Source organism: Haemaphysalis longicornis, unplaced genomic scaffold, assembly GCF_048455015.1.
Source record: "Haemaphysalis longicornis isolate Haplotype H1 unplaced genomic scaffold, Haemaphysalis longicornis Haplotype H1 scaffold_9, whole genome shotgun sequence".
NCBI classification, from domain to species: Eukaryota; Metazoa; Arthropoda; class Arachnida; order Ixodida; family Ixodidae; genus Haemaphysalis; species Haemaphysalis longicornis.
Genome location: NW_027526460.1, coordinates 78,943,429 through 78,958,458, shown reverse-complemented (window position 1 = coordinate 78,958,458; position 15,030 = coordinate 78,943,429). Strand labels below are relative to the sequence as shown.

At 47.8% G+C, this 15,030-nt stretch overlaps 1 protein-coding gene across 1 annotated transcript; it reads right to left on the bottom strand.

Moving 5' to 3' along the window:
- Positions 1 to 5,307: 5,307 nt before the first annotated feature.
- LOC144152808 (myophilin-like) lies at positions 5,308 to 10,698 on the bottom strand. Its single transcript, XM_077684272.1, has 4 exons — positions 10,540 to 10,698; positions 8,058 to 8,182; positions 7,014 to 7,218; positions 5,308 to 6,325 (listed from the first exon to the last, which is right to left on the bottom strand). Exons 1-4 carry the CDS (start codon positions 10,588 to 10,590, stop codon positions 6,146 to 6,148), a joined length of 561 nt encoding a protein of 186 aa, XP_077540398.1. The 5' UTR covers positions 10,591 to 10,698; the 3' UTR covers positions 5,308 to 6,145.
- Positions 10,699 to 15,030: the final 4,332 nt, after the last annotated feature.

Genomic DNA, 15,030 nt, shown 5'->3' with positions numbered 1-15,030 from the left:
GACACGAAAAATTCAGATTTGCTAAACAGCTTCGCTGTTAGAAACAATCAACGTTTTCTGAGGAGTGAATATTCAGAACATGAAGAAAACACGCGCAAAGGCCGGTGTATTGGTCCGTCGGCCCGTGGACTGGTCGTCGTGGCGAAATGGATGCTACAAAGGCGTCGGGACAATCACAGCGGGCTTGCTGAAAGCGAAAAAATTGTGTTTGATCCCTCTTTCGTAGGAATCGGCAAAACACAGAAGTTAAAGGTGCCTTCACAGGAGCAGTTGAATGTTAAAGGAACTTCCCTCGTGTAGCCACCCGCCGCGGTGGCTCAGTGGCTAAGGCGTTGCGCTGCTGAGCACGAGGTCGCGGGTTCGATTCTCGGCCACGGCGGCCGCTTTTCTGATGGAGGCGAAAAGCAAAAACGCCCGTGTGTACGAGATTTCGGCGCACGATAAAGATCCCCAGGTGGTCAAAATTAATCCGGAGCCCTCCACACGGCGCGCCTCATCGCCTGCGTTGCGTCGGCGCGTTAAACCCCACAATCAATCAATCATGTGCGAAGGGTTCGCAAGCCTGACCCCTCCAGTGAAAGGGACGCCGACCCGCAAGAAGCAAAAAAAAATAATAACGGGTCTATCCCGGGACAAAAAAAAACAGAAATGACATGCACAGAAACAGCAACTTGAAACGCAACGGTCACGGGAACAACGCCACAGCGGAGTGTGCCTCAATTCACGCGCGTCCCCCGTACACGAATGCGCTGGCGTCGAGACGCCAACTGTCGGCGCTCATTAGCCTCATGATGCGCTACTTCGCTTCGTCTCTCCTAGACGGCAGCACCATCTGAATGAGTCATAGCGAAGGACGTAAGGCGCGTTCGTAGAGCTGCTCACGCCTCTGTTCATAGCGCAGTCGGTAGAGTGCCACGAACTATCGGCGTCAATGAAACGCGAACACGAAAATGTGAACCTGAACGCACAAATAGCGCGATTTATTTCCATGCAAGCCAGAATGGCGCGTGGCTATAGTTACAAAAACAAAGTTGGGAAAACTGGATTTCCAAATATACCAATAGCGTGCCATTACATGATCTCTACGAACTGTATTGTTCAATTTTGTACGTTCTGGTTCATATTTTCGTGTTCGAGTTTCATTTGACGCCGATAGTAGTACCTCCCGTTGCGGCGAGAGGGCTGGAGAGAGCATGGGCTCGAATCTGGGCGCCGCAGCGTCAATGGCACATTTTCTGGAGACGTCCCTTCCGTGATTCTGTGACAGATATGACGTGAGTGAGATCTTCGTGTACCCGGGAATAAACCACTTTCGTGCTATGAACTGGCGATTTGTGAATAAGCAAGGACGCACGTGCCTGCCAGGTCGGTCTCGACAGCAGCCGCCTTGCCTCCACAATGCGGAGCGACGATTTTCGCCACGTGCTCGCGCGGTCCGGAATATTGTATTCCCGCCAGTACGTGCGAATTTAATCAGCTGCGACTCTCCCCGTATGCAGGGCAGCCAAACCGAGAATTGCACACTTTATAAACAGCGAAGTCGCATCCCGCGTGCATGTTTGGACAAGTACCCGCTGGAGGGAGTGAGCAGCCAGACATCACAGACGCGGGACGTTAGCTGACATCCATGCATCGACATGTCTACTACCAGCGGAGCCGGTGGAGCACATACTATGCGTGCGCCCCCGCCGCCGGCTTGAGGAAAATCCTGTATTCTTCGCAGCCAGTGAGGCTTTGGACATTTCTACTTGATTCCAGATTGAAAACTTTCTTGTCGTATGCAACGTTTGACGGCTGGATTTGCAGGCATCATTCCTGTTTTCTTGGGGCGGTTCCAGTGCGTTACGGAACCGTTTGGGAAGTGTTACTTTGCCTTTTGAGTTCATGTGTTATCGCGCCCCACTGTGCTGATTCTCCCTTTTTTGCCTTCCTATTTTTCAGAGGAATGCCCCATGAAATTGTCGCAGCCGCCAAGCCAATGACAGACCGATGCAAAACAGGCCGGAATCTTCTGAAAAAAATGTATAGTCACGCCACAATAACCACTTCGAATCACAATCAAACCGTAAATCGTACATTGCAGTGTCTGCAAGTGTGTTGCACTGAAATAAATAAATGTTTCTAGTGATTCCGTTTATTCCCAAGATTGTGTAACGCACGCATGGCGTGCGGTGCGCTCTACTTTATCGCACACTGCAGTGTTTCCGTTGTTTTATTCGACGATGGCGTGTAGAGCGAGAACAAGAGGCACGCAATGGTCGTCTATCAGGCTGCCTAAATGCAACTGTAGTAAGCCAACAAAAAGATATTAATAGCATCCCAACGACCAGATTTAAACCGGAAGTTTGCAGGCGTATATGCACGTTGCACCAGACAGGGGCCGCAGTGAGCGCTGAGCACGAGGTCGCGGCTTCGATTTCGGGCCGTGGCGGCCGCTTTTCTGATGGAGGCGAAAAGCAAAAACGCCCGTGTGTACGAGATTTCGGCGCACGTTAGAGATCCCCAGGTGGTCAAAATAATCCGGAGCTCTCCACTACGGCGCGCCTCATCGCCTGCGCTGCGTCGGCGCGTTAAACCCTGCAATCAGTCTATATCACACGCTGTGGCATCGACAAAGAAGTGGCGATTTCTCGACCAGTTACCACCCACTGCCTACAGCTATCTGTACCAACGGTCTATGGGGTTGACACTGAAACACAGTGTAAAGAAAAACGTCCGTGATGCATGGATCTGTTCTTCCCTGCCATTTGTATTATCTGCAATCTGACTGGTCGGCTACAATATCAACAACTAACGTAATTTCGTCTGCGCCATATAAACTGTTCGTTCTTCTCGACCTTGTTATCATGACGTTACACTAGATACCTTCTTTGTGTGGGTGCCCGTGCTTGACTCGTGATAATCCCGGCTGTTGGTGTCACGGACAGGGTGCCGACACCTACGTAATATGAATGCTACGAACCGAGCCCGCGATATGCGTGGCATCTTTCCTACAAGAAATGACCCCAGGAACCACCAGGGTATAGAAAACGGCTCTGCTGCTTGCGAGGCAAGCATCAGCGCAGCGTGCCCATACAAGATGTCTGATACGCCGATTCAGCAATACATCCAAAACAAATTTTACAGGTCCTTTATTTTCCCTATTCTAAAGCGGATTTTTCTCAACGTTTGCAAAACCTGATTTAGATCGCCTAGAAAAGGTTGAGCCAGCCGGACATTGGTAGAGATATCACCACCACCACCACTATCATCATCATCATCACCATCCGATCTACGCCCACTGCAGGGCAAAGGCCTCTCCCGTTATTCTCCAATTACCCCGGTCCTGTGCCAAGTGTGACCAATTTATCCCCGCAGACTTCTTGATCTCATCTGCCCATCTAACTTTCTGCCGCACCCTGCAGCGTTTGCCTTCGCTAGGGACCCACTCTGTTACCCTTAATGACCAACGGTTATCTTGCCTTCGCATAACAAGCCCTGCCCACGTCCATGTCTTCTTCTTAATTTCTACTAATATGTCCTTATGTAGAGATATAAGACGTCGTCAAAATGGTGGGCGCCTTTTCCGAGTCGTTTGGTCGCCATTTTTTTCGCCTCGGATATACGCAGAATATACGTTTGTAACCTTTTTGTGCTAGCTGGGGAAATGCAAAGTCGGTCATTGACAGTGGGTTCTTACATAACGTGGGGACAAATTGGGGCCTCTGGGCCTCTAATAACGTCAAGACACCAGATTTAGTCCAGAGAACCACCCAAAATTGGGCATTTTGAAGTAGAGGTTGGTCTTAAGCGCATGGCGTGGGAACCACGCGTGCTAACATTTTCTTTATACGCGACAGCTTGTTCCGGCAACTCAGTTTTTTAGCGCGCAAGCACTTTGGCGGCCGCTACTGGAGTTTTGCGGCGGCGGCGATGGCGACGGCGTTGACGTCGTAACTGAGCGAGATAAGCCAGGAAGAAAACCGCGGTGGAGAATGGAGCGAAAGCGTGCGGGGGAGGGCATTATGCTGAGCCTACACGGGACGCCGCTGGTCGGAGCGTCTGGCGAAATTGTGCAGGGGTGGGCGGCTCGCGCTGCTTGGCGCCATCTCTCTCATTGCCTCCCCATCACACTTTCAGCCGACGCTGCTACTTGCTACTGCATTCATGGCTCATTCGTACGAAGTGACATTTGCGCGGGAGGTTCAAACACGATTTGCAACAACATGGTCGCTGGCGGCGGCGACGTGCTGCGAGATAACATCACAGTAGCGCGCGCCGCCGTGCCTTCGCTGATCCCGTGATCACTTCATGACGCACAGAAGATATGCGCCGCGACCAAGAAGACTGCAGCTCGCGCTGCGCACAAATTTCGCATTCGGGAGTACAGTAATCATCAGTGCATTTAATTTCTAGAACATGTTTTTCTAAGGTTTACGTAGAAAATATATATTCCATTTTTTTTCAGCTATCGGCAGTTTGCGATGCATAACTTCTTTTTATGAAATTTTTTCGGCGTTTAGACAAAAATGTGGATGTTGGTAATTTTTTTCTCGCTATCATAATTCATAAAAACATGTTCATTTATGCTTTTGCTAGATAGGGCATTGAATCATCTACATTTTGTGCCGCTGCAGTATGGGCCTAATCAATATGTGTAGCGCAAGAAATGTTTTCAAAGTACCCTCCACCAATTCGAGTGATTGAACCTTGAACTGCGACATCGTTTCTATTATTCCCTCCCTCCGTGGGCCTCTCCTTCCCCACCAAGGCATTTATGCCCCCTCAGACGATAAAGCTGTTCCTTCCGTAGTTCTTAGGCCACAAAATACTGCTCAATATTTGGCGGTAACGAATGAGTTAATCAGAGATTAAAAGCTTGCAGAACGAGCCATTTGCGCCTACATTTAGTGCACATTCTTTTTATATTAGCAAGAATGGTTGCAGAAACAATGAAAGTCACAAACGCACACGTAAACTTAGAAGCGCCAGTGCGTACGGTGCGTGCTATCCTGGCCCAATTCTTAAGCTGCACAGCCGTTGGGCGCGTTGGGGTCGTCTCTCACAACACTGGCCAACTGGCATCAGCGACATCGCCGCTTAGGTAACGCTGCTTGTCGAGCATACCCATTTTTTTTTTCTCTAATTATTACTATCAGCCGTAACAAACGTATGTCAGGTATAAACCCTCCCAGAAACACAGGAACAGCTCAGTTGTGGTATTATGCATTTCTTTTCACTTTTAGGCGATTTTTCTCAGTATCTTCTTTTCTTGGGCCCAAGGTCATTGGCTGGCATGTCTTAAAAGGTGAGAAGAGCAAGACGAGCTTCATAATTTCTTGACGTTTTATTTCGTCCATTGACGTCACTTGTTGAGTACAAAAATACACAGAGTAGGGGCACGACGCGATATCTCCCTTGCTTGTCTTTGCGAACTGTGAACGGGAAATAATATCGGAGAGTTTCGAGCCGTGCTCACATCTCAGGCATTTTGCGTTTTTTGTTTTTTGTATAACATTTTTTTTGGTGTTTCAACAATAAAGAATCTTCAGCGGGAGAAAGCCTAAGTGTGGCGCAAGGAGCTGAAAGTCGGTTGCAACTGTTTAATACTGGACAATTCCATAAATTTTTGGAGGACTTCAAGCGTCATGAAGTGAGTGTTCTAGCAACTATATCGTATCAAATAGGGGAATGATAAAATCATAGAGAGAGATTGAGAAAGAGAAAATTCAGTTTATATATCTTTTTTGTTGGCTTAGAGCCGGAAAATTATGAAATGTCTTATAAGAAGCCGTAGAACACGTACCCGTTCGCTGCCACTTTAACATTTACGTTGTCGCCGTGTGCTAGAATGAAAGTTGTTCAAATAATCACACGGGGGCAGCCGAAAGGTGCAGCGAGAGAGAAAAGAAGGTAAACGAACACAAGAAACCGACGTCTAGTTAAAAAGCATTTCTTAGCAATAACTTAAGATGTATACATGGCCTCCTTGCATTTCGCACGAAATCAGGCCAACGATGTTTCTTCGTTGACTTGGGGCACAATTCGCAGCAGCGGCGTTGGGTGCGTTGCGGCGGCCGTCGTGGTACAGCAGCCCCGCATGTGTGATTGCAAGAGGAGCTTTGGGCGCGCGCAAAGGGGGAGCGGGGAAGTGGTGGCAGGCGCTTCACATGTGCCTGGTGTTGCCGAAGTTCTGGCCGCTCTGAGTGGCGCCCTTGTTGGAGCCCATCTGAAGGTTGATGATGCCCTCGCCAGCGCGCAGCTGCTCCTGCGTCCATTCGCGCTTCTGTTCCTCGGAGGGCTTGGGTCCCAGGCAGGGTCCGTTGTACTCGGGGTGAGTGTAGCACTGCGCAACAAAAGACAGGGCACGGTGAGGAGAGACCCACACCGGGGATACAAGGGCAAAACAATGCATGCATGCACGCGTGTGTAGTAAGAAAACGAAACTCTGCGCAACGAAGGGATTATCCTTTAGTATGGCCACATCATGCGTATGTGCCCTAAACGTGTTCTTGCTAGCAGGGTGCTAAATGGCGTTTTGTTTGTTTCGGGCTCTAAAGGGGCAGGTAACCTTTAAAAGGCCTTCCTCTTCCACTATCATGGAACAAATTTAATGTGTCTGATATTTTCTGCAAAGTGATAAGTGAGCTCGCTGCCAGCGCACAGGAACCTTGTTATGCAGGCAAAACAGCGCAAGAAAGAACAAAGACAGAGAAAGACCCACGACAAGGACTGCGTTGAGATTATCTACCGACACATCCAGTTTTCCACGATAACCTTTTTATGTATTATTTAGGGACGTCGAATAACGTGTCGCAATATCTTTAAATTCATCGAACAGAACAACGGCGTCTTTGTCTTCTGGCAATATTTACGGCCGGGGAATGGACAAGAGCTTTTGGCAGTAAAACGCTGTAGTTTGCACAGGAAGTGCATTTGGACACAGACTGAACCTGTCGCTGTCACCTTCATACATGCCTTTGTAGAGGTTTACTGCTGGCCGGAAGGACATAAATAATGTAGAGTATACTCACGGCACGGCCGACGGCCATCAGGCACTGGGCGACCTGGGGAATGTTCCTCTTCTCCCACAGGTCGACGGTCTGGAAGACGTCAATCTCGGGCACGCCCCAGGCCTTGGCAGCGTTCTGGAAGTGCGTGATGTTCTCCATGAGCTTGAACTGGCCGCCGCTGGTGTTGATCTTGGGGATGCAACCGGGCATCAGCTTGTTCATCAGGCTGCGAGAATATATGGGCCCCATCATCGCTCCCTCCTAGACTTCATAAGCCAAGAGAACATTTTCATGTTCATCTAATCACCTTTCCTCATCATCAACTCATAACCCTTATCTATGCGCTGTGGCAAAATAAACGCTCTAAAACAAGACACGCAAGCAAGGCGTGCGCCACATGCACATTAACGACTCCGGCCTGATGAGATGTGAAACACCTGAACAGCCTTTGAAAAAATCTGTATTATTTTTATAAAAAGTGCCGTTTGCTACCAAGTACAAGTACTAAAAATCAAGCGCAGGCAAACGCTGGTGTGAAACTATCAAAAGTGTTACTTGGCAAGGAAAGCCATACGTTGTGACACGAACCGGTTGATGACTACAGGGGTTTCATGCATTGAATTTACCTTTCAAAATAATTTTTAGACACGTGGGTTGGCAATACCTTCCGGATAAACTTCCACCCTCATACACGTTTTTTTTTTTGTTTTACTCCTGGGTATCACTTTTTCAAGAAGTCCTAAATCATCAGAGCAAGCCACTGTTGTAATTGCCGTTGTTGTTGTTGCTGTTGTCACCGATTTGTTTGTCTTTCTTTCTCAAAAAGGCCTGTTCAGTTGTCTGCGAATGCATAGTTAGCCGTAAACCGGTTGTATACGCAAGGTAGCTTCGGTATAATAGTTACGCTTAATTTACTCGTTATCGTTGCTGGAATCATGTTGCGAGTTTTGCCCATCACCGTTTATATTTATTTATTTGTGGTGTTGTAATAGCTGCATGACGTTTGAGAGCAGCTCAAAGTATGACTGCAGTGGTTCAGGCTTCAGTGACGTCACGTGCACTCACTGGCAGAGGATGGTGCCGTCGCGGAGAATGTCTCCGAAGTCACCGTTGGGGAGGGGCTGTCCAAGAATGGCGCCCATCCATTGCTTGATGCTCTCCTCCAGGGCAGGGTCGCGCTTGCCGGCAATCTGCGGCAAACAATAACAGGTCAGTGGTCGCTCGCAGACCCGAGCTCATAAATGTTCGCTTCAGCTATAGCCCTAGCTGGAGGTCTATAGAGGACAATGTAGTTGAGTCCCATCGCTGTGTTGCTTACATAAAAAACAACACATCAATAGCTCTAGACACCTCTTACACTTTTGTCGTTGCATAGATACAGCCACTTCATACCGTACTGGTGTGGCCAAGTCAGTATCGGTGCTGGCCACCGGGGGAGATACCTGTACATGTCACCCCCTATCCAGACCGTGCCGTTGTGTTATGAGCCTTGAAGAAACAGAGATTTACATTCTTATACTAAACGGGTTCTGTTGAACGAAAAAAATGAGAGGCACATAAGCTAGGCGGACAAGACGGGTACTGTCATTCTGATATGTGCGGGGACATGTTGGGGCACTAATCGCGATTTCCTGTTTATAATTCCTCGTTTTCACAGGGCAGCACTTACAAGGAGGGTGTAAGCCCAACGATGTTGCCTGTTTCAGATATGTTACATGATGTTCCTTTAGCAACATCTTTTCGCGATATATGTGAAACAGGACCCGCGTTTTAGCGAGACGACTCTGATTCTACAATTGCGCATGAGGCCATCACACAGGTGATATGTTAATAAATTCCTCACGACCAGTGCGCCTCCTTGCTCGTCCTTTCAACATGCCCCTACGTGGTGAATAAAATTTTGTAATGTATAATCTAGAAATTTAAAATACAAGTATTGCGATTTCTGTTCTACCACTGAGAGCTTGTTGGAGTTTACTAAACTGCGCAAGCTTAGGCCCGGGTTTTATTCACTGTCCGGATATTTTTCGGGGCTCCGAAAGCAAAAAAATTCAGTTTACTGGCAATCAAACTCATATAAAGCTTCCAGACTACTTATGTAAGCACTGCAAATGTTTAAGGCTTAACACTTGACTATAGAAAATAAAACACGCCTGTGTTGTCACTTCATAACCGTTGGTTGAAAGATGATTTTCACGATAAATCTTGCGGGATTTTTATCTGTTTAACGGTTGACTCCAGAAAATAAAACACGCCTGTGTTGTTACTTAATGACCGTTGGTTGAAAGATGATTTTCGCGATAAATCTTGCGGGATTTTTATCTGCTTTATTCAACGCTGCAACAACGACCGACTCACTTAAGAGAACACAAGTGACATGCTCAATCTTTTCGTTCTCCGTCTTGTACCTGCTTTGCATGACATATACACTGGAGACCATAAATTAAAACAGCAAACTGCGGTTGCTGAAACAAGGCCTCCAGTCGCACCTTGTTCCAGACCCATGCCGGCTCCAGCTTGGTCAATGCAAAAATGTCCGCCGGCTGGGTCTCGCAGACAGCTGCTATTTCTGGCAGCCCTAGGGTGTGCGTCGGCGGGACTGCGACGTCCGCTGCCAATTTTGGTTGCCAGCAATTGCGGCTTCTAAATTTAAACGCTCTGAAAAGTGACGACGTTTGTCGTTTTTGTCTGTCAGCTTGCGAAGCACTCCTGGCATCCGCACGGAGCACATTCATCACCTGAAATGCGTTACAGCACCATAGCGGTGATCCGTTCGCCTTGCGCAACTGATTTCGTGGGGGAAAAAAATCTTTGCCTGGTTTTCGAATGCACTGAAGCTAAGTGTGTCGCAGAAGAGCGTAGGAAGGATTACAGTTGCAATTTTAGTTATCACGATTTTTAAAAAACACCATCCAAGACCAGCGCACATCAAGTGTAACCTAGTTTCACAGATTGTAACAACTGTGTTTTTGTTCTGCTGGATGCCTCAAAATTCAAATGTTGAAGAAAAAAAAAACATATTTGTAACTCAGTTTCCTGGGGTCTCAGCCAATCAAACGCATCAACCGTCAGTCAAAGCGATGAAATTATTTCACACACCCTCAACACCGAGCTCCGTATTGATGACAGCTCGCTCGGCGATTTAACTTTGATAAGCTGCCTTGCCGAACGGCAGACGTCTAAGCTCGTAGTTGTGCACCATATTTGAACTGATTTAAGATACTACGATTAAGCTGTTGAAGCTAAGTTGTTTAAACAACTCTTAACTTGTGGGCACTTGGCTTGCTGTCATCGTATTAGTTGATTTTAAAGCGGTCCGCTTGCCCATGTGGCATGTTACCCCTATTCAGCACACATTGCCTGCGGTTCGATCGATTCCTTTGACTTCGAAGGCTTCGCCAATTCGGTGTCTTCAGTGTTTTCACCAATGTTCGCCGGAAATCTTCGATAATCCCAAGGTCTTAAGCGACTCTTCGAGCCGCCGGCCCCCGACGAAGTCCAACGGCACAAAACCATCGCCACACGACGCGTACTCTGCAACACTCACCTTGTTCTGGACTTGGGCGCTAAGTCCGTAGGCGGGTCCGCGGTTAGCCATGGCTTGTGTGTGTGTGCGAAGAAGCGAGGTTCCTTCGAAGCGTTCGGGACGGGCACTGGACACCGAGTGGGCACAGTGAAGGGATGCGCTGCGGCAAGATGCCGGCCGGGGCTCCTAAAAATACCCTGGCGTCAGCCGCGCTGTCAGCGCCGTTGGCCCGCGCCGAGCGCCGCGATTGGTCGCCGGTGATGTCACAGGCTCCCCATAACGGGCCGCGATAGGAACTGGCCAATGGCGGCCCACCTCGGCGTACCCCAGGGTTCGGCTTTCCACGAGAGCACGCCGCGGCTGGTTGGGGCTTACCTATTGAGAGCCTCGTGCGCCGCACCTCGAAAACGACCGAGACGAACGACGAGACGGCCCGTGGACGCGTAATCATTCGGAAAAGCAGAAACACAGAAACAAAACCAAGGGTAGAACCCCGAAGGCAATCCCTCACTCTTCCGACTTCCCTTTGTTGATGACCCCGAGCTGAGTGAGACGTCGTCTTCGGTTTGACGTCACCTGCCGAGTTTCGAGGATGAGTCACTGTAGGGTTTCCCGTCTGAACGAAATCAGGTCGCCCCTTTGGCACCTGATTCGGAGGCGTTTTCTCGAACTCTAACTAACGAAAGATATGCAAAAATGAGACAGTTTCGTTTAGACTTAACACGCTCTGAACATACACTCTATTCCTCGCACTCAACGCCCAAAGATGACCTCCTTAGCTGCGGTTGTGAAAGGAAGGAGCATCTTTCTCTGTCTGCACTGAAAGCTCCTTCCAGAACTTGTCGTTCTGGCAGATCTGATAGACAATGATGAGGCTGTGTATTGTCCGCTTGCAAGCGACTTTCCACATTTATGGTTCCCTCACCCGCTGGGATTCTTGTTTTAGTGATCAGTCTTTTCTCCTAGCGTTTAAGTTGATTGCAAACACCGTGCTATTTCCCGCTCACTCTGCATGAGGTGCTGACAGACCTTTACAATTTCACTGAACAATTGCATAGCTACCACCCAGTATTAATGGTGGCATAAGACGCGGATCAATCATGGACCTTTAATAGCATTGAGAGCGGGGCTATAGGAAGAATTGCTTGATAGTTTACAGCCATTTTAATTTTGAACTATCACTACCAATGTAAACCATACCAGGAAAGCAATATTAGGTATGCATCCTCAGGGGAGTTGCAGCACTTTAGCTTTAGTAGCAACGCTAATACAAACCTTGGGACCCACGTTTTGGTTGTGGCTTGAACTAGAAGTTTGTTGGCGTTCAAGTGGGCTTGCGAAAAAAACTTTGTGCAATATTCTACGCACATAGCAATCTATATTTTGCAAAGTCATAACTTCTACGTTTCGATAGATGGGCTGAACTAATCACGTTGTCTTATATAACCATCTCACTTTCATGCAGTGTAAACCACCCGAATGTCTCTTGGCCCGCAACACTGCCCGTTGGGTCAGTAGCTCAGGCGTGTAACTACTGATCCCAATATTGCGGGTTCGATTCCGGGCCGCTTCCTCTACAACGCTCCTCATTGATACCCTATGACGCACTTCAGAGACCAGGTGTACCTTCGTGGCATTAAACCCCTTTTTTTCTCTTGGCTTGCAACCGTGTGAGGCCAGAAAATTTAGTTTGTGCTGCTTATTATGTTGTTCTTTCAGCTTAATAAATTCCCATCTCAGTGTAGTTCGTCATTGGTTAAATAAACAGCGTGTCAGTGCTTCCTTGTAACAGCCCTTAGTGATGATGTATACTAGAAGACAACCCTGAAGCAAATGTGGGTACTCACTATTTACGTCGAATTCATACAGACAAAGACTTTATGTCCGGAATAAAATAACCATCTAGCTTGCAGTAGAGCTATCTCCCACCCGTTTTCAACGTGCTACCATACTCTAGCAAATCTTGTCGGGGCAAGAACACTTTAGCTTGTACTGTTGTGTATTAAAACCTGCAGGCCAAATGCTTGTTTCAGAAGCAAAGATGCCTACGAGAGCGGCTCCCACAAGCTTGTCACCTGGCCAGCTAAGTACAAGAATGACAAGAAATGACAAGAATGACAAGAACGGGTGCGGGAATCGAACCCGCGATGCGGATTCGATTCCCGGCCGCGGCGGTCGTTTTTCTGATGGAGACGAAAAGCAAAAAACACCCTTGTGTTCGAGTTTTCGGCGCACACTAAAAATCCCCAGGTGGTCGAAGATTAATTCGGAGCCCTCCACTACGGCTCGCCTCATCGCGTGCATTGCGTCGGCGCGTTAAACCCCACAATCAATCAACCCCTACACCACAAGACAACCTATTCTTCTCTAATTGACTTAAGTGTCTTATCTTAACGTTTCCCGAGAAAAGTGTTGGGCCTGTTAACTAAAATGCCCCCCCAGATAATCTTCGCTGTGTTACATCATCAGAACTGATTCCTCTTGTTTTTAAGGGCGGCAGATGCATGAATTTAGCATTGATGGTTGTGCGAGCTGACTAAGTAAATATTTTTATTTTCCGTCCCCCAAGACATCGTGGAACTTCACAATCGATGAGGAGAAGGGACCAGAAGTAGAGGCGAAGGTTTAAACTGTAGCAATCACGGTCTCCAGCTAAAGGGGCCAAAGGCCATGAGATGTATTCTGAAACCAGAAGTCCCTGGGCGGTCGCACCAACGGTCACCCAGGTCGCCCCTCTGACCAGCTGAAACTGTTCGCGGGGATCTGAGCCAACCAGCATGCCCCCCAATCGTTCAGAAAGTTTGGTGGGAATGCGAGTAAGAGAATGGGTAGGGAAGCGTTTCCAAGTCATGTCGTAGAGCGTGCAGGTTTAGGAGAAGAATTTTCAGGTTGCAGAATATGATGTGGAGTAGCAATAGCTTAATGTGGCCCAGTTGGTTCGACATGATCCCAGCGTTTAAAGGCGCTTCGTTTGTCTTGGTTGTTTTTTCTCTTCTAGTGTCCGTGTTTTTCTTGCGCCTTTAAACCCTGTGATTATGATGTGGAAGAGGCTGTCGTGGGTGTACGCCTCAATTTGAATGAGGCGATACTTTATAGCCTATTCCTTGATACATTTGCCGGGAGGTGGTGGTAGGGTACGCCGAGTAAGACGACAGTGCTCTAGATCAGTGATTCTCAAATGGGAGTCCGCGGACCCCTGGGGGTCTGCGAGAGCATTTGAGGGGTCAGCGAAGCCTACCTCAAAGCTTTTACTCCCGCCATTCTTTTCTCGATTTTGCCAGCACTTTCTTGCAAAGCAAAAAATGTAGCTTTGTCGCATTACATGTACGTTTAGTTTCTCCGCGTAGCACCTATTTTAACAACTGCTTTTTGCACGACAAGCTAGCTATGAGAAGGAAAAAAGCATACACAGAAGAGGCAATATATAGGTGTTTAGAAGAATTTTAGATTCAAGACCAGATTGTTTAACATGGTGCGCATCATCATTAGCGTCAACCATAAAAGGCGGGCATCGAATAAGTGTGTAGGCTACGTAAGCTGCAAGTAGAAATTGTTTGACGTTACGACACCAAACAACATATGCTCCGTCGTGGGGTCCCCCATAACTTTAGCAAGCCCAAAAGGGGTCCCCGGGGCAGTCATGGCTGAGAATCACTGCTCTAGATAATCAAAAATTACGAGGGGAACCCCACTCGGTAATGAATCAACTCCTGGGAATACAAAAAATGATCGCCATCCCGCCCTGCGAAAGTGGATGTTCAGTGAAGCTGGTGTCAACCACTATAAGTGCTGATGGGGGAGGGTATGAAATGTTTCTCGTCGTCTTGGTGGGCTTGGCGGGGTTGTTGCTTACGCTCGGCTTGTATGGCGGCAAAGGCTGGTTCCTGCCTAGCCTGAACCATGCGCTCGGTGTCTTGAGCAAGAACTCCTCTATTAGTGCCACTAGTCTTGCCTAACCTTCAAACATAATCTGCAAACATAATATTTCCTCGGAACACCAGGGCAGGGGTTCCCTCGTTCGCAGGCGCCTTATCATTCATGATGCTGTTTAGATGCTGAGTGAGACATTTTATTAAAACGAGAAGCCATGAGGCCCTGGGGGAAGCATGGATGATGTCTGTGGTTTTTAAAACAAATATTGAGCTCTATTCTGTATGCCTGGTTAGCCAGAAACATGCGCTCGGCGTCTTAGGCGAGAACTGCTGGATCCTGCATGGGTTCTTTGTTTACGACACGAAATTTTCCGACCTACGAGAGGCTAACAGCTTCGCTGTGAAACAACTTCAGAGGGTATATCATCTCTCTCAAAATGTTTTTAGAGATATACTAATGCTTGTGTTTGTATGGCATGCAAAGTCTTAGGTTTAGGTGGTTTATTTCTCTGGACTCGTAATGTTTACTATCGCGCCAAGATATGTTTATCCTAATGTAAGTTTATTTTGTTAATTAAAGCGACCCTTTGCGAAACACGTATTGTCTTTGCTTCAAGTTCAGACTGACTCTGGTTCCTTC